Raw genomic sequence first — 27,815 nt, 5'->3', positions numbered from 1 at the left:
CTGGGGGACCTATAGTGCTTTGGGACTCAGTGCATGGATGCAGCAGAAGCTAAAGTTAAACTAGTCACAAAGTTAGTTGGAAAGCACCAGAGATTAATTTTATGAGAAAAAGTAACTGATTCCATGCAGTCAATTCACAAAAGGTCTCCTTCTACTAGCAAAGGCTGCTTTGCTTTCTGACTTCACAGATACGGAGGAGACCAAATGCCTGTGACCATTTCAAAGCAGCTGCCTCTTCAGAGAGGAGTAGTAGGCCCTGGAGAAAGAGGAGGGGATCTAACCTCCGGACCCGCAGAGTTCCTAATCACTCGTCAGCACCCTGCCGGTGCGCCCCTCCTCTCTGCTTCCTTGCCGCACAGCCGGCCCTTCCCACCCTTCTCAGCCTGCTCCCGGCTCCTTTAGCCACAGGCTATTTGTTCTTGTAGTTGCTGCCAATTTGGCTGGTGAGAAGCCAGGCCTGGAGGAAACTGAGGGTCCTGGCAGGAACGTGGACTGACGGCTCCAACGAGGTCAGTGCCTGACTCCTCCCACAATGCAACTGTGCCTGCATCAAAAATCCTATGGAGCTAGAAGTCTCTGTGGGGTCAGCAGGGACCCTGTTAGCAAAAAAAAAAAAAAAAAAAAAAGCGATGCTGCTGTCTGGATACAGCTTCTGAGTGTGTGGAAGGGCAGCAGGAATGGAGAGGGAGGGCCAGACTGAAGCCCTTCACAAAGGAAAAAATTTCTGAGATCCTCTGGACTTTTGTCTGCATGAATCAAGCCAAGAAAACCAGCCCTTGCCTTGCACTATAGCAAACCTATATTAAGGTGGCCGCTCGTGATAAAACCGGCCAGCCAATGCAGGAGACAGACCCGGGTTCCATCCCTCCTTGGGAAGATCTCTTGCAGGAGGAAATGGCAATCCACTCCAATATTCTTTCCTGGAGAATCCCATGGACAGAGGAACATGGCAGGCTACAGTCCATAGGGTCGCAGAAAGTCAGACACAATTGAAGTGACTGAAGTGACTGAGCACCTCCAGCAGCAGAGATGTGTAGAGACTGACTGGCTCTGAACAGAAGCCTGTGTGAGGTCCAGAGGCTCCCCCTGGCAGCCTAGTTCTTGGGTTGGAGAACCTTCTGGGAAACTGGTGTGCACTGTCCAGGGTTGCTCATTCAGTCTCATTATCTACCTCTGGTCCTTCCTTCAACCCAGCATGAAGCACTATAGATATGATGGACCAAGTTTTGGCCTCACCTCTGGTCTCAGAGACCTCTGACCTCTGTTTCCAGCCAGAGGAAGATTGTAATTAGTAAGCTTATCCCTCAGGTGAAGGGAACCTTGGGCGCTGACCTCTTCATCCCCATCTCTTTCTCCCTAGACTTTTGAGTACCGATCTAAGGATACAAGTCATTATAGCTTGCTTTTCAATTGACTCCCATTCCTAGAGACTGGACGATAGGTACAGCTACAAAAAGCTAAGAGAAATTCACCTCCGGGTTCTCACGCTGAACTGGGGGAGGACTGGAAAGAAACTCAGGTGCTAGGGCTAGGAAAGGTAAGTCTAAGGAGATAGGGCTACCGAACCTGAGGCTGAGGGGTTGAGGAACTGAGGAAAGTAAATCCCAAGAATTGGGGACACAGCTGATGCCTGGATGATTGGTGGGACCCATTAACCTTTTGGTTAGTTTTTCGGTGACCCTTCCAGGGGGCGATGAGTGGAAGCTAGCCTTGGAGGACCGTTTGCTTTCTCTCTGCAGGCAGCCAGGAACACACACCTTCTCTCCGGCCTCGCTTCCGAGGCTGGGAGAGTGCAGGAATTAAAAACAGGATGGAGCACTGGCCGCGGGCACCTCCACCTAAGCCCTGGCGACCTTGACCAGGCTCATTGGCCTGTGAATGGACTGAGGGATCATCCCCAGTCAGGGGGCTTTTGATGATGGAGAAAAAAAAAAAAAAAGCGGTACAGGATTGCACTCTTTTGAGTGGAGCTGGTAGGAGTAGAGACCAGGTAGCCAAGACCATGAAATGAGAGTTTTTCAGACCTCAGATGTGTGGTGGACACAGGCTCAGCTGATCTGCTGTGCCCCGAGTTAGGCAGGGAGGGCGCAGGCCAGGACAGGTGCAGTCGGAATCGAGGGGCGACTGGTCCCTTTCTCTACGGAGCTGTGGAGGGATGGAAGGGGGCTTGGCTGTTCAGAGCAGAGGGCAGGCGCAGCCCTGTCTTCTTTAACTGTTCAGCTTGTTCTTTTTTTAACAACCCAAATACATGTTCAGCCCTCTTCTAGATTTTTAAAAGTCCAGTGGTACCCACTCTACATGCTCCTGCACACCATACTCATTCAGTTTTAATCGCAACTTCAAAAAAAAAAAACAAAAAACAAACAAACAAACAAAAAACCAGCATCCAGCAGAGTTGAGAAGGAATCTGAGATCTGATTTGCCAGACTCAAACCACTCTTCTCCACTGGTCACTCCTCCGCTTAGCAATGCTCTGCTTTCCCTGACGTTTCACTCTCAGAGGAAGTCGGAGGGCACCTCCCCACCCTCCAGGTACAGCTGAGCTAAAACTTGAGCAAGTGTCTTGGCCTTCTGGGGTCATCCCTAGACAAAAGTTTGATCCCTAGCTGGAATCTTGCAGGAGATGAAAGGGATACAAGAATGGCTGTTTCACTGGGGGTGGGGTTGGAGAATCTGAAAAACAGAGGAAAAGAAAAGGAGGAATTTCAGCGAGAGAGGCTCAGCCTCAGAGTCTCTTTGGCCCTAGGATTTGGAAAGGAGGTTGATGGTGTCTTCAAGGTCAGTCACTTTCCTGCTCTTTCAGCAGACCCCCAGGGAAGAGGAGGTGGAGACACAAGCAACTGGATTTGCTTTGGAAAATCTTTGTCACTTGAGGCATAGGTGGTATATGGTGTCACAGGCAGGGGAACTTACCGATGCCATGGGCCTTAAACCCTGACAGCTTTGTCAGAGACTCAAGGGCATCACCTGCAGAAGGCACAGTGCCCAGGCTCAGCATTCTTTACTCATTCAGCCTGAAAAGAGGTAATGTCAGTCAAGGAGATTGTTGTGAGGGACCACCTGTCCTCAATCTCCACTTTCAGGATTGCCTTGCAAGGATCTGCTTACCTGTGGTAGTTAAGCCGGAAGCCTAGAGCTTGAGCCAAGCACAGCAGAAAGAGAAGGGGTGTTTAGCCCAGGATGGCATCCTACATAGGGCTTCCCTGTTGGCTCAGACAGTAGAGAATCTGCCTGCAAAATGGGAGTCCTGGGTTTGATCTCTGGGTTGGGAAGATCCCCTGGAGGAGGGCATGGCAACCCACTCCAGTGTTCTTGCCTGGAGAATCCCATGGACAGAGGAGCCTGGCAGGCTACAGTCCATGGGGTCACAAAGAATTGGACACGACTGAAATAACTTAGCACTGAAGTGATTTAGCATCTTACACAGTATGTCAGGAGCATTGTGCCCAGGCCATACACATCTGCGAGTGATGCACCCTTTCTTTCCCCTCTCTCCCTCCACCCAGTGGCTTCACTAAGTTGTCCAGGTGACTTTCTGTTAACAGCTGCCTTGATGTTAAGTATTCCAGCCAAGGAAGATTACCAATCCTGAAAAACAAACAAGTGCTTTATAGGCTTCTAATTATTGAGATAGGATTCCTCAAGTGGGACTCAATAATAGAGGAAGCAAGTTCTTCCCATCAGTCTTAGACCTTACCGGGCCAAATCACCTTATCAGGCCAAATCACAGCCTTTTCATTAAACTGAACAGTGAATAATGTACTAGAACGTAGTTTCAGGCTTCAAATATGTTTCCAGACGGAAATATTTCAAGAATGTAAGCCAGGTATACTTCTCAGATAAATGACAGTAGGGGCATCGCCTACACGGGAATTCTCGGTTCTCAGGTTTCCTGAAATCCAGAGCGCGCATCATTAATCATTCAGTGGGGTCGGCCCTTCAGTCAGTGGCAGCTCTGAGTAAGCTGAAGCGAGCCGTGAGCTAATCCTTCCTGCCACGGGGATCCTGGCGCGAGAGAGGACAACTGGACAGTCGGTCACATGCGTCGGTGGTGCCCAGACCCTGCCTCTCTTGCCGGGCTCCGAGCACGGTGTGCGTGTGCGCTCACGCTCCGGAACGCAGACCCGGAGCTACCCAGAAGGAAAAACCGATTCGGCGGCAGGCGGCAGGATGTTTAGCGCTACCAAGAGTTTCCCAGCAGGAAAGCAGCTCGAGCCCTGGCGTTAATTGCTTAAGGTGGCTCTCTAAACACTGAATAAACCCACTCCTTAGCTCTTTAGTAAATCAGTAGCCACAACAACGGCCAGAGCCTTCTACCCAGCGCGCCACACCAAAGCCTTCCCAAGTTGGGCTGCGAATCCTTGTTTGGTTCTTGGCGGCCAACACTTGGAGCACGGGCGGGGGATTCCCCCCGGCCGGGATGAATCCCCCTCGGGATGCAGTTCCCGAGACACCCCCGGGGCGGGGGTGGTGACAGTCGGGTCGGCTGGGCACCGGGGAAGTGAACTTGGAGACTGGATCCTGGGTAGGCGAGGGCGCGTTGCTGGGACGCCAGCGTTCCGCGGAGGTGCGAGAGGATGAGAACTCACTCACTCGGCATTTCAAGCCCCCATCCCAGGGGCTCGCGCGGGGCTGAATTCGGCGCCGCGTTGGCTTGAGTGGAGGTGGCCGTGCGGCGCGTGAGAACTGCTGGGGTGCGTGGCCCGGGTGCGCGCGCGCCGGGCGTCGGGGTGCAGCTTCCCTCCGCCCGGGTTCCCCTCCCATTCGCCCTCTCCCATCTCCTCCCTCCTCCACACCCCCGCCCCTCCCCGCACCGGCCGGAGAGTACACAAAGCGGCGGGTGAGGGGAAGCTTCGCAGGCGTGCACGGAGCAGTGAGATCACTGGCGTTATAAATATCCCAGTGCCAGCGCCGAGATCCGTTCGGGTGGCCTCCCTCTCTCTCGCTCCCCCCCTTTCCCTCTCTCTCTTCCCCGAGGCTATGTCCACCCGGTGCGGCGAGGGGGGCAGCGCCAGAGGCACGCAGCCGCGCAGGGGCTACGAAGCCCAGAACCAACCCTGCAAGATGCACTTAGGACCCCCGCGGCTGGAAGCATGAGCTTGTCCTTCCTCCTCCTCCTCTTCCTCAGCCACCTGATCCTCAGCGCCTGGGCTCAAGGGGAGAAGCGCCTCGCACCCAAAGGGCAGCCCGGACCTGCTGCCACCGAGAGGAACCCGGGAGGCGCCAGCAGCCGCCGGAGCAGCAGTAGCACCGCGACTTCCTCTTCTTCCCCTGCCTCCTCCTCCTCCGCGGCTTCTCGGGGCGGCCCAGGAAGCAGCTTGGAGCAGAGCAGCTTCCAGTGGAGCCCCTCGGGGCGCCGGACCGGCAGCCTCTACTGCAGAGTGGGCATCGGTTTCCATCTGCAGATCTACCCGGATGGCAAAGTCAACGGCTCCCACGAAGCCAATATGTTAAGTAAGTTGCTTGCTCTCCTCCAAAACCTGTCTTGAGCGGGTGGTGGGAGCATCGAGAGGGACCGCCGGTTATTCCCCAGGCTGTGAGCGCACCTTCCGGAGCCTGGGCCACTGGGATTCAGCCGGCCCTCGAAACAGCCGGGCGGGTTGGGTTGGAGGTGCGTCTGGGTGGCACGCACACCCTTACCGGTCTCGTGGGGATGGGGAAAGGCGATTCCTGAGGTACAGGCTACCCCGAGGCTGGTGCAGACAGGCATCTTGTTTCCAGCTTGCCCTGGTCCCAAAGAGGAGCTCCAACCTGTGCCCGGAGGAAAACCAAAAATCTTTCTCCTTGTTTAGTTTCTGTTTACCTTCTGCTTCTGTTTACCAGACTAGCATGTTCCACTGGGCAGCAAAGTGCACCCCTTTACCTGCCCATAACGGAACAGTTCTTTTAAAAATAACCAAATCTCACATACTCCCCTCTCACAACCGCTACCACAAACCCCAAATTGCTACATAATGTGTGTGCGTATATGTGTGTGTGTGTATCCGTATATGTCTCTTGTAGGTAGGTACATATTTGCACATCATATACATATAGGATATATAGGTATACCAGACAGGAGACCAGACGTTCTCTGACTGGAAGAAGACAGTGATCTAGAAAACTGGACACGTTTCGAGAGGGAGACGTGATGGACATTCGAATTATTAATTCTGGAGTTGAGTTTAGCAACGTTTAGTATCTTGAGACCATGACCAGACCTTGTGAGGAAGAGTGGCCGGCCTTTTGTCCTCCAAGGACAATTAAAGGAAAGTTCGGTATTTTAGAGAACATTTAGAGGCAGTTCAGTTCAGTACAGGTGAAAATTTTGTGGGTTTTTAAATTTAAGCCAAGTTTAAAATTTTCTTTCTTAGTTTAGCTCTCTCTCTCTTTCCCTCCTTCCTTGTCTCCTCCCTTCCACTCTGTCTGAGTTTCCAGACCATCACTGCGGTTCCTGATTCTTCTGTTTCTCCAAGGCAGCAGAGGGGAAAGATGTGTGGGACTGGGGACATCTCTGCGGACGTTTTCCTCGGTAGGGCCAGATGGCTCTTCCAGCCGGGGCTGGTCCAACAGATAGACTCACGGCCGGGCCTCAGGGACCCAGGGAGAGTGGAAACGTGGCCAGGAGACAGCGCACAGTCATCCGGCCCGGAGTGTCAGCCTGGTGGCTCCCAGGTGTACTTAACTTTCTCTGCCTCAAGCCAGTGAACCCACAGATTTCTTCTTAACCAAGCTCTGGAGGAGCGGGGGCGCCACTGCGGGGCTGGCAGCCGCCCCCACGGGGGGTTGGAGATGCGCATATCGGTGGGGGGGCCGGCTGGCAAGCTCTCTCTTGGGAGTTCAGGAGGCGGGAAGTGGAACGCGAGCGCGTCCACGCCTGCCCCTTGCCCCTGACTGCTCCTACCGCCTCTGCCTTCAGCTTGCTGTGCTGCCCGTGGTGAGGTGGCTTGGAGCACCGAACCCCAGAGAGGGCCTTCCGCGTCAGCCCTAGCGAATGCCAGGGCCTCCCACACGCTCTTCAGAGGGGACTGTTTTTGTTTTTTTTTTAAAGAATGTATTTATTTTTGGCTGGGTCTTCCTTGCAGTGGCAGTCTTTCTGTACTTTCAGGAGCCCGGGCTACCCTTCCTTGTGGTGCATGGGCTTCTGATTGCAGTGTTTCTCTAGTTGCAGAGTGCAGACTTCACTAGTTGCAGTGTGTGGGCGCGGGAGTTGAGGCACAGGACTTAGTTGCTCAGGGGGATATGCAATCTTCCCGGACCAGGGATTGATCCTCTGTCCCCTGCTTTGGGAGGTGAACTCTTATCCACTGCATCACCAGGAAAGTCCGAGGGGCCTACTTCTGTGTTTTAAGGTTCATTGCACTCGTTAAACTTCTCGCCATATTTGGTGGTAAAAGGCAAGGTCAATTAGGGTGAAGGGGAATTTCCGGAGATTTCAGGGTAAGCAAATGTTATGTCTAAGCAAGTGTTACTTCCATCTGTCCTCATTTTGTCCCACCCAGCTCTCCTTCCACCAGACATCAGAGCTCATTTCCCCACTTGTGGTAATCTTTCCCTCTTCCTCTTACAGGAACACTGTTTCTATTCTGTTCTTCCTGTTGTTCAGTAGCTAAGTTGTGTCTGACTCTTTTGAGATGCCATGGACTGTAGCCCACCAGGCTCCTCTGTCCATGATATTTCCCAAGCAAGAATACTGGAATGGGTTGCCATTTCCTTCTCCAAGGGATCTTCCCAACTCAGGGGTCAAATCCACATCTCCTGCATTGGCAGGTGGATTCTTTACCACTCAGCCACCAGGGAAGCCCATTCTTCCTGTAGTTTATCCCCAAACTCAGCCTCAACAGAGAATGACTTCTATGTTCCCAAGGGAAGATTCAAAGCTAACCTGCAAGGAGCCACAGGTTGGATCCCAGAGTGGGTAAAGGAGGTGTTGGAGCGGGTTTTGGTGTGCTAGGAATCTCTGAAAACCAGACTCATTCCCACAGTATTTACCCTCTTCTCTTGGAAGAAACCACAAGAGACAAAGATTTTTTGCAGCTTAGGCCTTTTGGAGGGGAAGTTATAGAAAAGTAGAGAAAGGGAAAATGAGAACAGATCAACAGAGAATACATTCAGCTAAAGAAGACATTGGCCAGTATTTATTTCCAAGGTACCTTTTATTTTAAAATCCACTTTGAAAGATATCTAACAAGAACAGACACAAAATGCTGCTTTGTTTCTTAAGCAAAACTAAATAAAAGTGCCTAAATAAAACTTTCTTAATTTAACTAAGAAATTTAACGCTTTCCTAATTCATTCCAGTTTATAACAGCCTTTCACAGTTTAGTCTGTATCTTTTGCTTGGCTTTCGATCAGTTCACTTATTCATTCATGCATTTGTTCATGTACCCAACACAGGATACCTAGCTCAGCAAGCTTGATATTCTGGTTACTTGATATTGGGTTAGTTGGGATTTTTTTTTCCTTTGCCTTCTATAGGATTTTCTCACAGAGGAAAGTATAATTTGTTTAAATCATGGTGATTTTCAGCTTTGTGATGTCTGGAATGTCCTATACTGTATCATAAGATTTTGCTACTGTTGATCCATGAAGAATTTATAAAATATGTCATGTTTAAAAGGACAGCATGTAATTTGAAAGTTTAAAATGAATCTCTGTCTTTAAGTAGCTGTGAAAGAGAAACAAGATCTGCTAATTGAAGTTGGTCATAGACCTTTTTGAAGATAGCACATGATGGTTTCCTGATACATATGTAAACACAGGAGTTGTTTATGGACTATTGGTTGGAGTAGATGAGGAAACATTTGCCCAAATCTCTTAAGAGATGCTGAGAGAGCTTGGACCATGAGAACCATGGAGGATACATCAGTTTTACCTCATCATCTAATTCTACTGTCTATGAGTTAGCAGTGATGGAAAACACATTATTCTGACACAGCTTGTTACCTCTGTAAAGAGTCAAAACTCTGCCATGAAACTGCATTCTTACAGGTTCTTCTAAACTCCATAATTTTCTGTAATGTTTATCAGAAGAGAGAAATATATATGCATGTATGTTTCATGACTATCATTTGACATTAAAAATTTTCCAAAACCCTGAATATTTTTTGTTTTGTTATCAAAAGTACATTTCCCATAGATCTTGAAATATAATTTGTTTAGCTAAGGTGTACCACTTAATATAGTCTTAGCTTCTCATACAAGAGTTATCCCAAGTTTTAAAGACAAGAATCAAGCTCACTGCACATAAACTCTTATCATAGGAAATGCTAAGGAAGGATGAAGATGGGCAAGACAGGATAGATGATAGAATTCCACTACTGAATGAAAATAAAACTTTCCTTTAATTTCTACATTTTCAAGTTTAATTTCAATACAATGCTTCTGTTGGCTTATCTTGGGCCACTGAAGAAAAGGCAGTCAAGTAACTGTCAGTTCAGGGAGCAAAAGCTTAAGGCTATAGCTACACAAAGACTAACCGTTCACATAAAATTATGGAGATTACAGTCATTTATTTTGGCTAGCTTTTAAAAATCTGAATTCACTGTCAACCTTGATATTAATGCACAGTCAACCTTTATATAGTCCCTGAAGCCTAAATAAACCAGAATCTATATGGAAAAACTCAAGTGGCAAATTTGCTAACTTAATGAAGACTGCTAAACTCAGATTTCAAGACTCAGATTTGATAATGACTTATCATGTTTGTTGCTGTGTGAAGCCAAGTAGAGAAACTTCAGCTTTAAATGATTTATCTTTGAGAGTTTTCAGATGCACTGTTGAAATCTTCTGAATACATGGAATATTTGTGTATCTTATTCACTGATAAAATAGAAAAAAGGGAGATGTCTACATAACTGTATCAACCATCATTGATAAAAGTCTTACTGTATTAAAAATTCTAGAGGGGACTAAGTGAACAAATCTAGATAGAGATTTTCTTATGGGAATAAGTTTACTTTGTAATGAACACCTAATGCTTGTAAGTAGATTAAGCAGTGCGAGACCCTGAATCCCTGCATCCTTCAACCTAGATGTCAATCCCAGAATTCCACCAACAGAGAATAATTCCTTCAATTTAACACTGCTTTTTACTTTTGATCCTCTTAAATGTGAGCACCCTAGGAAAGATAACACATTGTCACTTGTACTTTAATGTGAATTAATTTATACTGATCTCTCTCTCTTTCCCATTCCCCCTGCTGCTGCTGCTAAGTCACTTCAGTCGTGTCCGACTCTGTGCGACCCCATAGATGGCAGCCCACCAGGCTCCCCCGTCTCTGGGATTCTCCAGGCAAGAACACTGGAGTGGGTTGCCTTTTCCTTCTCCAATGCATGAAAGTGAAAAGTGAAAGTGAAGTCGCTCAGTCGTGTCCGACCCTCAGCGACCCCATGGACTGCAGCCTTCCAGGCTCCTCCATCCATGGGATTTTCCAGGCAAGAGTACTGGAGTGGGGTGCCATTCCCATTCCCACAGCAGGACCAAAATAGCAGGAGATTACTAAGACATATATTCATACATGTGTACACATGGAGTATCCTGAAAAGGAAGAGAGGTAGTGAGATGATCAAAGAAACAATCCAACTTACAAACATTCACTGACTGTAATCTGAGACACTTGGCCTTCCACAGTTTTTCTTCTGGCTACCATTTGGGCTTCCATGGGAATTGTAAATTCCCATCAAATTTATTATTGCTGACTCCTAAGCGGAAATTACTAAAATTAAAAAAAAAATCAATTTTAGAGAAATGCTTTCTGAAATTTATATACATGTGATTTAGTGCACATAGGTTTAAAACACTTAGAATTCTTTAATGAGTTATTGAGATTTGGCATAAAAATCAATAGGCCTGTGATCTTTTTAGGCAGGTGAGGGGAAAGAGGTTGAATTGTGGGGCCTGAAGAATCTACTCCAATATTCTATGAAAAAAGACATTGTGAAATTACTGTTGAAATGACTTTAAAACTATAATCTTACAAGTGTTCCCAATAGTACACTATAATTACATTAAAATTTAGAACATCATACCAAAGTTAACTTTTGAAAAAACAATTATTTCATTTAATCTCAGCTTGTTTCTTTCCTTCATTCTTCATAACTTGAAATAGAATGATTTTTGCAGAATTATATTTTCAAGGTTTCAATTAAATATAATTTTCTTAAAATTATAAAATCCTTTTATTCTCAGGCAATATATCATTTTTTTGTACTGGAACTTATAAGAAAAGAAGCCATGTAGTATGTAATAAAATAACATTTTCACACATATTGTTTCATCTTCCCCATATTTAAAATTTATTACAATGCAAATTTTATATAACATATACATGCAATTGGGAAATGAGTCAAAATGGGTCTTTCTTAAAAATAGAATATGTTGTCGGAAGCCAGTTATATAAACAAAATATTAAACAAATATTTACAGAGCCCTTTTGTCTTGACCTCTTAAATGTTAACCTGCAAACACATGAGAATTAATGAGAATTTTTTCCCCCGACTAATACACAATAGATTACAAAACCAGGTGATTTTCCAGACAATAATACAGAAAGCCTTTACCAGTAAAGAGCCAGGCGTTAATTGAGGGAAACATACAATCAAGTCTTTTCTACCAACTCCACATTGTCTGTTTTGTATCTGTCATTCTACACATAGATGATTTCTTGTGTTCTCCCTGTCTCATTTTTTAACAGATGTCTACATAGTATTCTCAATTGTATTTATCATCTCCGAAATATCAAAAATCATTAATGCTATTTTCAATATCACCCTGTAATTTTGATAGAAATATAACTTTGCATCAGATATTCTAATCATGCTTTATTAATAATATTATTATTGTACTACATTATGTAGTAAATTTGTCTTTACAAAGCATTCTGTGTGCTTTGTTACTATTTGATAAAATGATAATGCTTCTAAGTCTTTGTATACGCATCACAATCAGTCTGTATCATAACATCTATTATAAATTGAATTTTGAAAACATTTTGAAGAAAAAAATTTCTAAGACACAGTGTTGTTTTGGTTTTTTTTTTAGTTTTTTTTTTTCCTGAAAGCAAAAGTAATTCCTTTCCAATAGTTTTTAGATTTGGGGGAGTTCGTTTTAAAGAAACACCCACTAATAAAGTGGTAGTGGTAGTTTTCTTGAGATGTGTTTTATTTACTCCAGGCTAAGAACACTTATTCATAAGAACAGTAGTTTCCCTATGAACTTTCTGTTCAAGTATTTTTTAAAAATGAAGTTGAATAAATAAGTGGCAGGATTTGCTACAGTTATAGGTATTAGGTCACATTATGCAACATTTAGTGCTCTATAAAGATACTCATATATGTGTTTGTATGTATTATATACATGTATATCCACAATACACTGCTTCTTGTATATTGAATAATTTTATATATACTTAAAATACTGTAGGAGGAGATTACCATGTTAAGAAAATCTGATGAACTTCCCTATTCAACAGAGTCCTATTGAAATATGCTAATTAGAATATATGCTCAAAATACTACAGATTGAAATATTGAGATTTTTTTTCCTTCTCCCTTCCACTCCCACTTGCTTCCTTCCTTTCTTCCAAGGCAGGTCCATTTATAGCTTTAATGAATAATATTTTATCTTTTTTATTTTTGCAATTTGATGTAGGCAGTTAACAAAAAGCCCTATGCTTTTCTCTTGTTCATATGGCATTACATATGAGTTTATGGTAAACAGGCAGGAATTCCAATTATATACAGACTATGAGTTTCAGCTTCTTAAAAATACGCTATGAACTGTAGTGTGCAACTCTTTTGACCCAGTGGATGTGAACTTTCAAGTTATTATAGGAGACAGAGGGACATAGACTTGGTAGTTCTCACTATGAAATACCAAATATAAATGATAACATAATAAAATACCTCATGAGATTTTTTCCAGAAGAGTCATTCAAAATGCAAGATGTCTCAAACCGTAATCCATCAAACACTTCATTGAGCTTACAACCCCAAATTATCTATGGTGCTTTCAATGTCTTGTTATGTGTAATCTTGAAATAAGCAACCACTAAATGATAGGGTATGATATATATTGATTTGTACTTTTATAATTATGGTCATTTGAGAAGAGGGATTTTTTACTTCATTGAATATTGTTTTCAAGGCTTCCAGTGATTTATATTAATTTTGAGTGCAGTTGTATGTGCTTTAATATTCAATGGACTGTCTTAACTTTGACCGAGCAACAATGCATGAGAATTATTTTGTAAAACATTTTAAACAGTCTTTTCCATTTCTCTAGAACTTGAAAAGATTCTTCTGTCAAACACTGATTATGAATAGTGACATCATTTTAGGAAAAAATGAGTGCTAATGAAGCACAAGCAAATTTTGAACCTTGAAATTTATCATTTTAAATGAATACTTGAGTGCTAAACCTTTTTTTCCTTTTACATAATAAATGTCACAATAAACAAGGATGTTCAATACTTTTTAAAAAAATCACAGTAATAAGGAATGGAAAGAGTCTCTGTAGAAATTTAAATCTTCACAATGATATATAGAGGAGTCTGTGTTTTATTTTGGGATTTCTGTCATCCTAGGTATTTTGGAAATATTTGCTGTGTCTCAGGGGATTGTAGGAATACGAGGAGTTTTCAGCAACAAATTTTTAGCGATGTCAAAAAAAGGAAAACTCCATGCAAGTGTAAGTAGAACTACTTTATATTTGTTAAAGGTGTTACAGAGATTTTACATGTGTAAAATGGAACGAGTGATTTTCCAAATTGATAGATAAGACAATTTGCCCAGAGAACTTTATGTTTTTCATTTTTATAAGATTATGTGTCCATTAAACCAAGAGAATTGTGTGTGTTTTTGTAAGTAATAATTTAAATATTTTATTTATTTGAAAAGATAATATAGAATCCACAAACAGGTTTAAGGATAAGTTTATTTGAAAAAAGCATTCTCTAAGTGATTGTCATTATTTATGTCTTAATAGTGGTCCAAGTAAGGAGAAACATTATGGAAATACGATATTATATTTTAAAGTTACATACTGATGGTGGTTGTGTAACCAGTAAATCATGTTATTAATTTTAAAAGCTACTTATTATGTCAAAAATGGAGTCTAAGTCATAAAACATATTTATTTTAATAAGTATGGTGGGAAGAAACCAATAATGAGATGATTTTGACCTTTAATAGAGAAATTTCATTTGAGACATTTTCATCTTGTAGTTTTTGTTACATCAAAAACAATTACTTCTTAAAACTACGAAGACTGATTCTGCACTCGTAAACACTTTTTTTGGACTAGTTACGCAGTTTGTAATCAATTTATAAATTATAGATTTCTACGCTTTGTTCTGAAAATGCTCATTACTTGGGAAACACTAAAATGTTTTAAAGTTAGTAAAGTACATTTAGCTTAATTTTCCTGTTGAGAGTTTCTTTCATTAGTATTAGTGTGTATGCACAGCCCTTAAAGTTATTTATGCTTTGTCTGTGGTGTACTGTTTTGTCACACTAAATCATTTTAAAAAGCAGTTCTTCTTTAAAGCTACTCCTTTAATCCTTATTCACTTTAATTCTTATTAAATTGGAGAAATATGACTCCCAGTTTTCAAAGTATATAGGAAGTTTTAATCGAGCGCAGTCAATTGAAACTTACTAATTATGATTTCTGCTTTACAGACTTTTAAAAAATTGAAAGAGAATTTCACTTGGTTTACTGTTTAAGACTTTGTTTTCCTTTCTCTAGCATCTAAAGGTGGCTTGTTAATAGCTTTTGAAGGAGATCATAAAACTGAAGCTATTTCTACAGTTATTTGGGGATTAAATGAGATAATATATACAAAGCTTTTTAGAACAATATTAGGTACAATGTAAGTGCTCAATAAATATTACCTATTATTAGATAATTCAAATTTAAATACAATAAACTACTATAATCTCAGTTTATTAAATCTTTGTTAACCTCTTCAATCATCCATTGCAAGAGTTATAACTAGATTTACTTATCTCATTTTCTGAGCAGATTATTTTATTCTAGCAAATTACAATATTCATAAAATAATTGCTCTGGTTTATAACCTATTTTAAGGGGCAAAGTTCTGTGGAAAGCAGGACATGCCATTTTATTTTTAAAAAGATGTTCTAAAAATCCACACACAGAATGGAAAAGAATCATCAAATGCTTCTGCACTGAATAACTTTTCTTCAATCTACTTTGGTCATTAAAGATTGAAACACCTTCAAACTCTAAGCATTATAATAATATGCAATTCCTGAAAAAAATTTTCTGTTATTGGTTTGCTTATTTTGGGTGAAAATCTTAATTTTTAAAATATTCTGATTCAAGCCTTAGCATATGCAAAAAATAGACTACCTTGGGCCAGCTTAAGGATAATTGTCGCAGCAAGCAAAGTATTACAAATGGATGCCAATTAGAAAGGTCACACTGAGAGGTTAGGATACATGATTCCTCTGTCAAATGCAAGTAACAAATTTCTAGAAACTTGACCCAAATGTCTAAGGAAGGCTGGCTGAAATAATGCAGATAATGCAAAAACAGCATCTGTTATTCTTTCTCATCTTGGCAGGCTAAAAGTTATTTCATGGAGTAATGACTTTTAAACAGTACAAAGCAAGCCTTGCTCTTGTTACTCATTGAAGCTCTTTGATATAAAAGTCATTCTGATGACTTTGAGCTGAATTGAAGATAAAAAATTAAGCCCTATGATTATGTGAATTTTTTAAAAACCAATTGTCCAAGCCCACTGTCTCTTATTTGAGCTTTTATTATTCTCTCGATAGACACCTAATTAGATTATAAAGCGAATTATTTTTGAGGAAGTTGAATTTAGGTATAGTATTAGCCCTAATGTTTATTAGTTATATGCCAGTTGATTTGCTTCTTCTTTTTAGTTACTAGTTAAACATGTTGAAAAATTGTTCTTATAACTTTAAATATAATTATTTGATTTAGTTTGACTTTTGCAAAGTTTCATCACCACTAAAAAGGCTAAAATGCCTTACACTTTCAAGATTAAATATATAATTAAGTGAGTTGCTTTAAATTAATAATTGTGCAGAGCCATTTAAAGAGTAACTTTATAATCATTTCAAAAAATAGCTATATAAAATCGTCATGTTGTATATCTTAAACTTACACAGTGTTGTATGTCAATTGTATCTCAATAAAACCGGAAAAATTTTAAATTAATGAAGAGTAACTTTGGGGTTCTATTTACAAAGTGTGAACTATAAATGTAAAGTAGTCATATAATTCTGGGGAAAGTAAACCCATAGTATGTCGAGAAATATTCATGGATTATAGTAGATTTTTCTTGTTTTATATAGTAACAATCAGACTATTACAAATTAGTTACTAGGTAGAGATAAAATATCTGTATATTTCTTTCAAAGTTTTTTCACTCACATTCTCTCATTACCTGGTTAGGTGAGGCAACAGTCTCAGTCAGAGATGTTAAATATTTTCCTAAGTTACCACAGTTAACAAAAACTTGAACCAGAATAACATGCTTTAAAAATTCTCTCTGCATTTAAATGCTATAATGCTTGGTATGGAAAAGGTAGCTCGAAAGAAGATATTTTGTTTCATTTGGAACTATTTACACTATTTTCAGCTATTATTTTATGGAAATTAATAGTTGCATGTTTTAATAATATTTTTATGCTACATTTTAAAGAGTGAATACTGTGGTTCATCCTTAGACTATTTTTGCTTTCTTCTCTCTCTTTCTCTCTCATTCCAAGCTCTTTGGGAGGATCTTTTTCCCCCATCTACTTCTGTGTCTCCTGTACCTGATTTTAAAGTCTAGAAAGGAGGAGACGTGTGCACCATGAAACTTATCACACTGTTTTGTAAATGTTGGTCATTCAGTGTGATGAGGAGCTGCATCGGGAACCTCTTTTAGGATGTACTCCCGGAAGAAAAAGGAGATCTGTTTCATTCACAGAAAATCTTTCAGAAAATGCTTCATGGTCAGTGGACATGAAGATGGTGAACAGTATTATCAGCCCAGAAAGCTCAGGTTTAGGCAACATTTATGCTGACCTCCTTTGTGTGCTAAGTTTGTTAATTCTGTAAGAGAAGTTTTATCTGGACTTCAGCCATCTCAGTGTGCTCTGCTCTGTGCACTCAGTCAACCAACACACTCATATTAATCTCCACGCAGCTCCGATTCAGACCTTTAACTGCTGCTGCTGCTGCTGCTAAGTCGCTTCAGTCGTGTCTGACTCTGTGTGACCCCATAGATGGCAGCCCACCAGGCTCCCCCGTCCCTGGGATTCTCCAGGCAAGAACACTGGAGTGGGTTGCCATTTCCTTCTCCAATGCGTGAAAGTGAAGAGTGAAAGTGAAGTCGCTCAGTCGTGTCTGACTCTAGCGACCCCATGGACTGCAGCCTACCAGGCTCCTCTGTCCATGGGATTTTCCAGGCAAGAGTACTGGAGTGGGGTGCCATTGCCTTCTCTGGACCTTTAACTGGAAGACCCTAAATAGACAATGCAGTCAGATCCCTAGTGTGCAGGTTTTTTTCAGCAGCCGTTGCAAGGAGGAAGGTGTCTGGTCTTTTTCTCAAGATGCCTTGAGAATCATTGAGAGAAGCACGAGGTAATTGTTTCCCCAAGACCCTGAGGGTTAGTCAGAGCCTTCTCTGTGGCCTCTGTACTTTATCCACTTACTCCCAGGCTGAGGTACTAGGTGAGGCTGAGCACCCTTCTCTTTCGGTCTCTCTCTGCCTGCTTGTCTGTTCATGCTCCCTCCTCACTCTGTTCTTGCTCTCTTCTCAGGTTGCTTGTCTTTATCCAGAGTCTCATATACGGTGCCTTCCTGGATTTATCTGAGATGGGTCTGGATGTAAGAGAGGGAGATCTTGAGTCTGGTAGTTAAATTGTGTCATTCTTCTTAAACCGTATTGTTTTACTTAATCTTTCTATTCCTTGGCTTTATCAGCTGTAAAAGGAAGAAAATTAAACTAACAATACAGGGTGATAGTGGAGCATTTTAAATGAGATAATACATATAAAACACTTAGAATAGTTCCTGGAAAGTATTCAGCATTTAATGTTAGAACAGATCTTCCTGAATTTGCTCTCAGGCAGCTGTTTCATGATCCTATATCCCCTCTCTCCTCTTTCTGATTTTGGGGTCAGGCAGCTGTGACCCCCTTGGATATTTAGACCAGCCTCAAATCGCATTCATTATTGGCCTTTTTGTTCTTTTCTTTAGGTCCCAACTCGTCTTGCATACAGTAGCCTCTTATGTCCTGGGTTTTCCTTTTCCCAAGGAACTTAATTTGAAAGCAAGGAATTCCAATGGTCATAATCTCATAACTTTTTAAGATCCTTCTCGTGCATCGTGTTTTTTTCCCTTAAAAATCTAAATCTTAGAAAAAGTGGTTATCATGAATTTGTCAGTCTTTTCATAAACTATACGTGATCACCCATTGGTTGTTGGGGGAAAACATTTTAGCTTATTTTAAACATACAGAAAGAAGCATGTGGTGGAATTATTTTTGTTTCTCAGGGTTTTAGGGGATCATGCTTGGAAGGAAAGCTAATTGCAGAGTTTACGAAACAGGCATGGAATGTATGCTTGATCAGCCCTGAGCAAGGACTAGAAAAGCCTCCTTTCTTGGTTTCAGAGGGTGCCAGCTGGCTTGCCCAGGATGAGAGTCTGGACTGGACTCCCTGAGCTGGGGGCAGAGTGAGGAGGAGTCCGCAGCCCCAGAGCTGGGCATGTTTATTGAAAGGAGAAATGAAGGTTTGAGTGATGGCTATCATCATCATTAAAAAAATAATTTATTGGCCTCTGTAAAGGAATTGAATAGAAACTTCCCTTATCCTCTGTGTTGTGCTGTGCTAAGCCACTTCAGTCATGTACGACTCTTTGGGACTATATGGACTGTAGCCCGCCCCCTCCTCTGTCCGTGGGATTCTCCAGGCGACAATACTGGAGTGGGTTGCCATGCCTTTCTCCAGGGTATCTTCCTAACCCAAGGATCAAACCCCTGTCTGTTATGTTTCCTACATTGGCAGGCAGGTTCTTTACCAGTAGCGCCGCCTGGGAAGCACCCCCATCTTCTAAGGACTTTCAATTTACACAGTAAAATTGAGTACCTAGTAACTCAGGCTAAAAAAAAAAAAAATGGGTTCAGGATTCTACCTTTGCAGTAAATGTCAGTTTTCCCTTAATTTCACACTATGTTTATATGGTTGTGCTGTGCTCAGTCGTGTCCGACTCTTTGGGACCCCATGGACTGTAGCCTTCCAGGCTCCTCTGTCCATGGGGATTCTCCAGGCAAGAATACTGGAGTAGGTTGCCATGCCTTCCTCTAGGGGATCTTTCCAACACTGAAGCTCTATTTTATTGAGGAAAATTACATGTAATGAATTGACTTGTAGCTTTGGAGATCCATTTCAGCCTAAAGTGAGAGATGGTGTTCTATATCTCCGGTGGCTTGGGGAGTGGCAGTTGTTTTTATCAGTATTTTAACATGGAGCAACTTTAGGGCAAGGTAGTACTGTACAGAAGCCTAGGAGATACCCTTGAATTTGCTCGTTGTTACTGAAAGAGCTTGAATCTAGGATTCAGTAGATGAGATTTAAGTCTTAGGCTTACCTTGGCATTTGGTAAATGTGGGGATTTAGAGGAACTAGTTTCTTTATTTTTCTGGCTGGAAAATCAGATAATAGCATCCTAATAGTTGTGGAATTATGTGAGAATGAAATAATATACGTAAAACACCTGGCCTCAATAGCCCAGCTCTTTTGAGCAAGGTGACTCAGACGGTAAAGAATCTGATTCAATGCAGGAGACCTGGGTTCGATCCTTAGGTCAGGAAGATTCCCCTGGAGAGGGCAACCCACTCCAGTATTCTTGCCTGGGAAATCCCGTGGACAGAGGAGCCTGGCAGCCTACAGTCCACTGGGTTACAAAGAGTCAGACATGACTAAGGGACTGAGAACTCATGCCTGAGCACTCACATATATTCCCTTGATTGCTCAGCATGAAGTATTGAGATACAGAATGGCCAGATTAGAGATTGCTAAGCAGGAAATATGGCCAAGCTCTGGAGATGGCACGGCTTGCCTACAACTGACCCATACAATACTTGTGAAGAGTAGGAGGCCACCTTCAGTGTGCGTGCTGCCCTGTTCTGGAGTTCTCTGCTTGGGAGCAGTTGGAGCAGGGTCTGGCTTTCGGCTTTCACTCACTACCGAAGGTTGGTACTTTTGTGCTGGGAACATCCTGCGCAACCGTACAAAACAGCCTGGGCTTAGGGCGCCTGACCCGGGCAGTCCCATTGGCATGGGTAGTACTGGGAACCAAAACACACTGAAAGAACATAGAGGAACCGGAAGTAGGGATGCAGGCAGCAAGAAAGTGTTGTTTAGAGCACAATTTGGTCTATAACTGCGTTGATTACAGTCTATAAGAATAGTTTAATGATTTAATAATATTATATAGCCTTCGACAACATTTTAATTATTTGTATTTATTACTTAACTTTATAAAGTTTTGCAAGAGGCAAATCAAATAAAAAGTGAAATAAAGAATTAAAATTGATTAAATACCCCACAGACTCGAGGGTTTATACTCCAGGGCTTTGCTATTAGCCTGAATTCAATCCTCTTTATACATCTCTTTCATACATCATATATTTACTTTGATAGTGGCACATAATGAGAATTGGGACCCTATTAACATGCCCTCAGCTCCCTTGCTATAAGATTCTCAATCATCTTAGAGCATGTTGACTAAGAAAAAAACTATATTAAAAGGTTTTAGAAAGTTTTTTAAAAATATTGTTTCAGAAAGAATTCTCTGGTTTAATTGACCTTCAGATTTCAATTAAGCAGACTTGTTCTTTTGTGGAATATTACTTTCTTTGAACTGAATTTGATTTTTCTTTTAAATATCCACTGTGTGCCCTCTCCCTGTGAGGAGATGAGTAGAATCAAGGCAAAGTGTTCTCCTAAGCCCAAAATTCTTGTTTTATTTAACAGCACTGTGTTGCCCCACCTCTGAATTATTTCCATAGTTTCAAGCAAAAGTAGTGTAATTTAGTTTTTATTTGTTCTGTCAGTTAAGACTATTTTAAATTATGTAGAAATCAGCCAATTTAAACATTTCATTTTAATTTTGCAGTTATGGCTTGTTGACTGTAACTTATTTTTACACTTGCAAAATCAAGGAGAAATTAAAGAGAAAAACACAGATAATTTAAGTCAACAAAGAACACAGGCAGAACCATATTAAATTGTCTTTCTTCGTAAAAATGGCAACCAGCAGTGTCTGGGATGTGATAGATAGTCAATAAACATCTATTGAATAAATTCAGAAAATAATGAATTAGAAACAAAGATAGGGGTTCTTTATGAACATGTTAATGATTGGTTTTGTTGTAGTGACTGATGGTGGTAGGATGAAGGTGATGTGTGTTCTGTTTTCAGTAGCTTATTTGAAATCTGATTCACCTCTCTACTTCACACCTGAACTGTAGATAAAGTCTTTATGTTGACTTCACTTTTTCTAGGGAAATAATCTTTATTTTTTAAGTTTTTGGTTGGAGGATGATTGCTTTACAATGTTGTGTTGGTTTCTGCTATAAAACAACATGAGTCAGTGATAAATATACATGAATCTTCTCCCTCCTGAGACTCCCTCCCACCCCCACATCCCATCCCTTGAGGTTATCACAGAACACCACAGCTCTATTATTTTAAAAGTATATATTTTGCTAAAGGAGTTTTTATAATTCCAAAAGAATTTCAAAGGTTAAACTTAGCCTGGTAGATTTATTATCTAAAATTGTATAATGGCAAATGTACATTTAAATAATTCTGCTGCTTGATGACTCTGCTATAGAGATGTTTAATGAGTAACATTAAGGATAGCCATGCACTGCTTCCCTGGTGGCTCAGGGGTTAAAGCGTCTGCTTCAATCCCTGGGTTGGGAAGATCCCCTGGAGAAGGAAATGGCAACCCACTCCAGTATTCTTGCCTGGAGAATCCCATGGATGGAGGAGCTTGGTGGGCTACAGTCCACGGGGGTCACAAAGAGTCAGACACAACTGAGCGACTTCACTTTCACTTTCATGCACTGCTTGGGGTTCCCATCTTGTCTGAAAAGGGCCAGGAATATTGATAGGAACAGTCAGTTTCTCCAGAAGAAACTAGATCCCCTGATGAAAAAAAACTCACTGAAATGTTCATTTCAAATGATTCTGTTCCATCGTAGCTGGAAGAATTTTTCAGACAAAACATTAAATTAGAAGTCAATTAAGAAAACCAAAACAGTCTGACTGCCTTTGCTTCTGTTTCAGTGTGAAGTTTGGAATGGCTAAGGGCCTACAAGTAGTGTGTGGGTCCTCAGAATTCTATCTCTATACCCCATGTGACAATTAAGTGCCCCTTGAAAGACCTAGAGCATGAACAGTCATCCTGGTAAAGGCTTCTCTTAAGAAAGAACATGAATCTTGAGCAGAGGAGGGGGAGAGGGAGAAAGTTTTTAGATGCAATAATTTTAGGGACAGTATTGCTATAGGTTAGGTGTGTGTATGCATGTGTCTGTTGGTCACATCAATTTAAAAAAAAATACAGGTTTCTTCTTTATTTTCATTGACACTGTTAGGAGAAAAAGGTTAAATTATACAGTGCTGCTAAGTCGCTTCAGTTGTGCCCGACTCTGTGCGACCCCAGAGATGGCAGCCCACCAGGCTCCCCCATCCCTGGGATTCTTCAGGCAAGAACACTGGAGTGGGTTGCCATTTCCTTCTCCAGTGCATGAAAGTGAAAAGTGAAAGTGAAGTCGCTCCGTCGTGTCCGACTCTTAGCGATCCCATGGACTGCAGCCTACCAGGCTCCTCCATCCATGGGATTTTCCAGGCAAGAGTACTGGAGTGGGGTGCCAACACTTTTAAAAAATTTGTCAAAATTGAATTAAGTAATCACTGCTGTCTTTATTTCAGGAAAATGATTTTTGTGTGTGTGTGAAACTGGGGTAGAAGTCAAGTCAAAGTATAATGTACTGTACATTAGAAATGTTATTCAGACATATTTTAAGAAAAAAAATCTGAAGCAGGATGAATATACGTGCTACTGTTCTTTAATGAAATCTTCCACACCTTTCTAAAATGCTTGTCCATTTATGTAGCAGAAAATATTCCAGAAGACTATTGCTGTTGTTCAGTTGCTAAGTTGTATCTGACTCTTTTCCACCCCGTGGACTGCAGCACACCAGGCCTCCCTGTCTCTCACTGTCTCCCAGTGTTTGCCCAAGTTCATGTCCATTGAGTCGGTGACACTATCCAACCATCTCCTCCTCTGCAGCCCTCTTCTTTTACCACATGACTATAGTTTTTATTTTACAATAAAACTTTGAGATTATCTAATTGAATGGGAGAGCACTGATGGCCTTTTAAGAGCTAAGTTGACAAATCTATGTTTGGTTTGTAAGAAAGCCTTTTTAATGGAAAGCCAATAAGAACAATAAATGTCTCCTCTTCTAAAGGAATGTCAGCATAGCACCCTTGTCCTAGGTATGGGCCAGTAGGTTAGGATGTGATGAGAGAAAGCCATAGACAATGGTTCTTTAAAACACTAGATTATAGCCTGCTAAAGACCCAGTCAAAGAAATTGCCAGTAGGCAGATTCTCAGATACATAGTATCAGAGTCCTCAGATAAAGAGCTTTTTGACTGAACTACACTCTACACTCGAATGTAAATAACTTAGGTAGACTGTCATGTGTAAGATAAATGTGCTATTGGAAATACTCTGAGATTGGTTGTCTTCTGATATTGTCAGTACCTTTCAAAACTCAAAAATTCTATGTGGCCATCAACAGTAGGTATATGTAGATTGTTTTGCAGTGTTCAGACTTCCAGATTACAAGGTTGGGATCTGTACTGCAGAAGAAAGCTTGATATTATTAGAGAAGCAAGGAAACTAGAGGACTGTTAGTTCCAGTGTGGAACTGAAGCAGAGCATATTAAAAAGCAGAGACATTATTTTGCCAACAAAGGTCTGCCTAGTCAAAGCTATGGTTTTTCCAGTAGTCACGTATGGATGTGAGAGTTGGACCATAAAGAAAGCTGAGCACCAAAGAACTGATGCTTTTCAACTGTGGTGTTGGAGAAGAATCTTGAGAGTCCCTTGGACTGCAAGGAGATCAAACCAGTCCATCCTAAAGAAAATCAGTCCTGAATATTCATTGAAAGGACTGATGCTGAGGCTGAAACTCCAGTACTTTGGCCACCTAATGCAAAGAACTGACTTATTTGAAAAGACCCTGATGCTGGGAAAGATTGAAGGCAGGAGGAAAAGGGATGACAGAGGATGAGATGTTTGGATGGTATCACCAACTCAATGGACATGAGTTTGAGCAAGCTCTGGGAGTTGGTGATGAACAGGGAAGCCTGGTGTACTGCAATTCATGGAGTTGCAAAGAGTCGGACTGAACGACTGAACTGAACTGAACTGATGGAACCTCTATGATATATAAAGAATTATATATGTAAACAAATATATATTTTATGTATATAATATATATGTAGTTGTTTAGTCACTAATTCATGTCCAGCTCTTTTTTCAACCCCGTGGACTGTAGCCTGCTGGTCTCCTCTGTCCATGGGATTTCCCAGGGAAGAATACTAGAGTTGGTATTTAGTGTTCATATATATGGGTCAAGATCCTTAGTATTCCAAAGCCCAAGACGTTTGTACAAATGGTCCTCCCTGAAATTGTGAAACCTAGTCCAGGATAGGGAATTCTACTTCTTTGGGAGTTATGGACTCTTTTGTATTTGATGAAAGCTAAACTCCAGATCCTTTTCCTAGAAAAATATTTTGATTCTCACAATAGCCTTATGGCTGCACGTATTGTGAACAAGGAGCCTAAAGCTAAGAACTCAATTGGCAGAACTAGCATTTGATTGCAGGTCTATTTGGCACCATCTCGCGCTCTTCTCCTATGCTGTGTTCATTCAACTTCCTCAGTACAGCACACTGAGCCTTTTCAGAGCTGGTACTGGCCTACTTTGTCATCTTTATCTCTGGGTCCTTTCTCTATGCATCCTAAGTGAAAGTCACATTGAACAACTTATAGTAGCTTCCTGATGACCTGTGAACACACCGTTGCTGTTCCCTGAAAAACCTCTCATGTCACCTGATTACTATTATCTCATTGTACTTTGAGACTCAGCTCAAAAGTCACTTTTTCTGGGAAGACCTTCCTGCCCTCTTCGCTGCCACCTCTATCCTTTTAGATGCCTTGTACCCTCTGCATACCACTATCATAATTCCATTTATCAAACTGCACCATGATGAATGTCTACTTCTTTGCTTATTCCACTGTTCTGTGAGCATTTTCAAGGGCAGGTGTGTGTGTGTGTGTGTGTGTGTGTGTGTGTGTGTGTAGAGGGAAAGAGAGAGTGATATCTGCCTGAAGTGTTGCTAGTGACTCCAAAAGGTAATTTTTTTCTTCCTGGCATCAAATAGACTCTCCTGTATCACTGTGTGAAGATGAATTTTTTGCTAAAGAACTCTTAACACATGCAATATTAATAGGGCCATATGCTACCCCTTTCTCAGCACCAGGAAGCACACAGATGAGACTGAAAACTGTATTCTTGTTTCAAAGGATAACATGACCCCATTTCTCTGAATGAATTCATGTTTTACCAGGCAATTTTTTCTTAGTAATATAGTACTATTTACTTTCCTGATGGTTTAGGAGGGGGAAAATCTTACGTTAAAAGTTAAATTTTTAACTAAAATTTTCAATGTATGTTAAAAAGAGCAACAGAATTTAAATATATTGAATTCCTGTTATTTTAATATACACTGATATTATTTCACAATTGTGTAATTCGTAGTAAACCACCAGCATTACAAAGATGAATGAAGTAGGAATATAGAAATGAAAATAGTAATTTTAAAGCAACTTTAAAAGAGGCAAATGTGTCTTTATAAAGAGAATGGAGTCGGAGTGCAGGGGCCAGTGGAATTCTTGTTTTTCTTTATAGTCTTCTATAAAGACTTCTATAAAGACTTCTTTATATTACATGCTGAAAATATTATCATTGCTTGAATTTCCTCCTCCTCTTCTTTTTTTTTTTTCCTCTAGGCCAAATTTACAGATGACTGCAAGTTCAGGGAGCGATTTCAAGAAAACAGCTATAATACCTATGCCTCCGCGATACACAGAACTGAAAAGACGGGGCGGGAGTGGTACGTGGCCCTGAACAAGAGGGGGAAGGCTAAACGGGGCTGTAGCCCCCGGGTTAAACCTCAGCACGTCTCTACCCACTTTCTGCCAAGATTCAAGCAATCGGAGCAGCCGGAACTTTCTTTCACAGTTACTGTTCCCGAAAAGAAAAAGCCACCTAATCCCGTCAAGCCAAAGGTTCCCCTTTCCGCACCTCGGAGAAGTCCTAACACCGTGAAATACAGACTCAAGTTTCGCTTTGGTTAAGACTTACTTTGGTTTTGTGAGAAACCATGGAGTCTCCTCAGGAGTTTCTGCAGCTGTCCTCAGTGCTCTGAAGACAACTTCTTGGACACAGCTTCAGCTATATACTACACTGTATTGAAGTCAGGTCATTTGTTTCAGCTTGACTGAAACAAAAATGTTTTCTGATAGTAACTGAACTGGAATTCTTTGTACCAATATAGGGAGTTCACGACGACATAAAGCCTTTTGCTTTATGCTTGGTGCATACAGGGATTCTTTTTTGGAAAGTTCAACAGTGGGGACTATGTATTTTTCTGACTTTTACAGATCAACCTGAAGAAAACATACATGATACATTTTTATTTTTGGTTTCCAAAGAATATTTTGATGGAGATAAAAGTATTTTATTAGATTTTTTTTTAAAGTACCTCTGCATTGAGCATATTTTCTTACTTTTATTATTTCTAATTGATAAGATATGAAACAACCATTTTAATGCAGTTTATGAATTATAAATATGTTTATAGACCATTTTTAACATGTGGATTTCTTTTTCATTGTTCTCATTCATTGCACTTTTAATTTTTATTATGATTGTTTTTCTACCATACCTCAGATCATGTAAGTTTAATTTTACATCTTAAAATGTTTAAATTCTCTTCAACAGCACTAAAGGCTCAGCTTGTGTTTGTGTGTGTGTGTGAGTGTGTGTAAATTCATGATTTTATATATGGAATCCTGTCTCTGTGGTGGCTGGGCTATAATGGGTTAGAAGTAAGGAGAAAATGTAAGGAATTTTTGGTGGAATTAAAAGTTGAGGCAAGGAAAAGAATTAGAGGTTCAAGTGCACTGATTTTGCAGTGTTTATTGATAGCTAATTCTACCTTGCCTTCACTTCCCATTTTATCTACCCCCTGCCCTCATTCTTTAAAGCTGGAGAAATACATTTTATTCTGTCCATCAAGCATAGACTATGAAACCAAAGTGCTTAAAATACCTCTTCTATGACCTTCTGCTATCTCCACTGTATAGATCCACAGGGAGCAACCCATTTAGTGGAAAAACACGGAGAACCGAAGGAGATGAATCATGTAACAGTTATCCATGTCAAGTCCCATTATCTAAAATATTATTACTCAAACACTCTTTGAGTTTCCTATCCTAAAGGTAACCACCTCAGTGAATAGATCTGCCCTTTTATAAGGAAAATTTCTGATGTATATTTTTAAATAGTTGGCTATGTGACATGGGAAACTTAATCTGATGAGTTGAAAATGGCACTTAAATGTCAACCCAAATACTGAATGTTTGGTATAAGACAGAAAATTTAACTGAAAAGAATTTACATAATTTATTTTCTTGGG

At 41.0% G+C, this 27,815-nt stretch overlaps 1 protein-coding gene and 1 long non-coding RNA gene across 5 annotated transcripts; one reads left to right on the top strand and one right to left on the bottom strand.

Moving 5' to 3' along the window:
- LOC147370400 (uncharacterized) lies at nucleotides 1–4,703 on the bottom strand. Its single transcript, XR_015166132.1, has 3 exons — nucleotides 3,109–4,703; nucleotides 2,914–3,014; nucleotides 1–2,673 (listed from the first exon to the last, which is right to left on the bottom strand). It is a non-coding gene; the product is annotated as an uncharacterized LOC147370400 (long non-coding RNA).
- On the top strand, nucleotides 4,104–27,119 carry FGF5 (fibroblast growth factor 5). Of its 4 annotated transcripts, XM_086407569.1 has the most exons (4): nucleotides 4,104–4,236; nucleotides 5,129–5,454; nucleotides 13,566–13,669; nucleotides 26,125–27,119. In XM_086407569.1, exons 2-4 carry the CDS (start codon nucleotides 5,448–5,450, stop codon nucleotides 26,470–26,472), a joined length of 459 nt encoding a protein of 152 aa, XP_086263695.1. In that variant the 5' UTR covers nucleotides 4,104–4,236; nucleotides 5,129–5,447; the 3' UTR covers nucleotides 26,473–27,119. The 4 variants fall into 4 exon arrangements, with proteins under 4 accessions (XP_086263695.1, XP_086263694.1, XP_086263693.1 ...); XM_086407566.1 differs by lacking the exon at nucleotides 4,104–4,236 and having other exon boundaries at nucleotides 4,860–5,454; XM_086407568.1 differs by lacking the exons at nucleotides 4,104–4,236; nucleotides 13,566–13,669 and having other exon boundaries at nucleotides 4,827–5,454.
- Nucleotides 27,120–27,815: the final 696 nt, after the last annotated feature.

Source organism: Bos grunniens, chromosome 6 (genome assembly GCF_055505025.1).
Source record: "Bos grunniens cultivar Pamir isolate PY7600 chromosome 6, Bosgru_T2T1.0, whole genome shotgun sequence".
NCBI classification, from domain to species: Eukaryota; Metazoa; Chordata; class Mammalia; order Artiodactyla; family Bovidae; genus Bos; species Bos grunniens.
Note: the sequence above shows the minus strand (reverse complement) of the source record. Positions and strands in the feature narration are given on the sequence as shown.

Bases quoted from the DNA above. Each gene is read 5' to 3' on its own strand.
- FGF5 (XM_086407566.1), top strand. From the start codon at position 5,094: ATGAGCTTGTCCTTCCTCCTCCTCCTCTTCCTCAGCCACCTGATCCTC. The intron at 5,455-13,565 runs GTAAGTTGCTTG...CTGTCATCCTAG, and splicing joins CCACGAAGCCAATATGTTAA to GTATTTTGGAAATATTTGCT. The intron at 13,670-26,124 runs GTAAGTAGAACT...TTTTTCCTCTAG, and splicing joins AAGGAAAACTCCATGCAAGT to GCCAAATTTACAGATGACTG.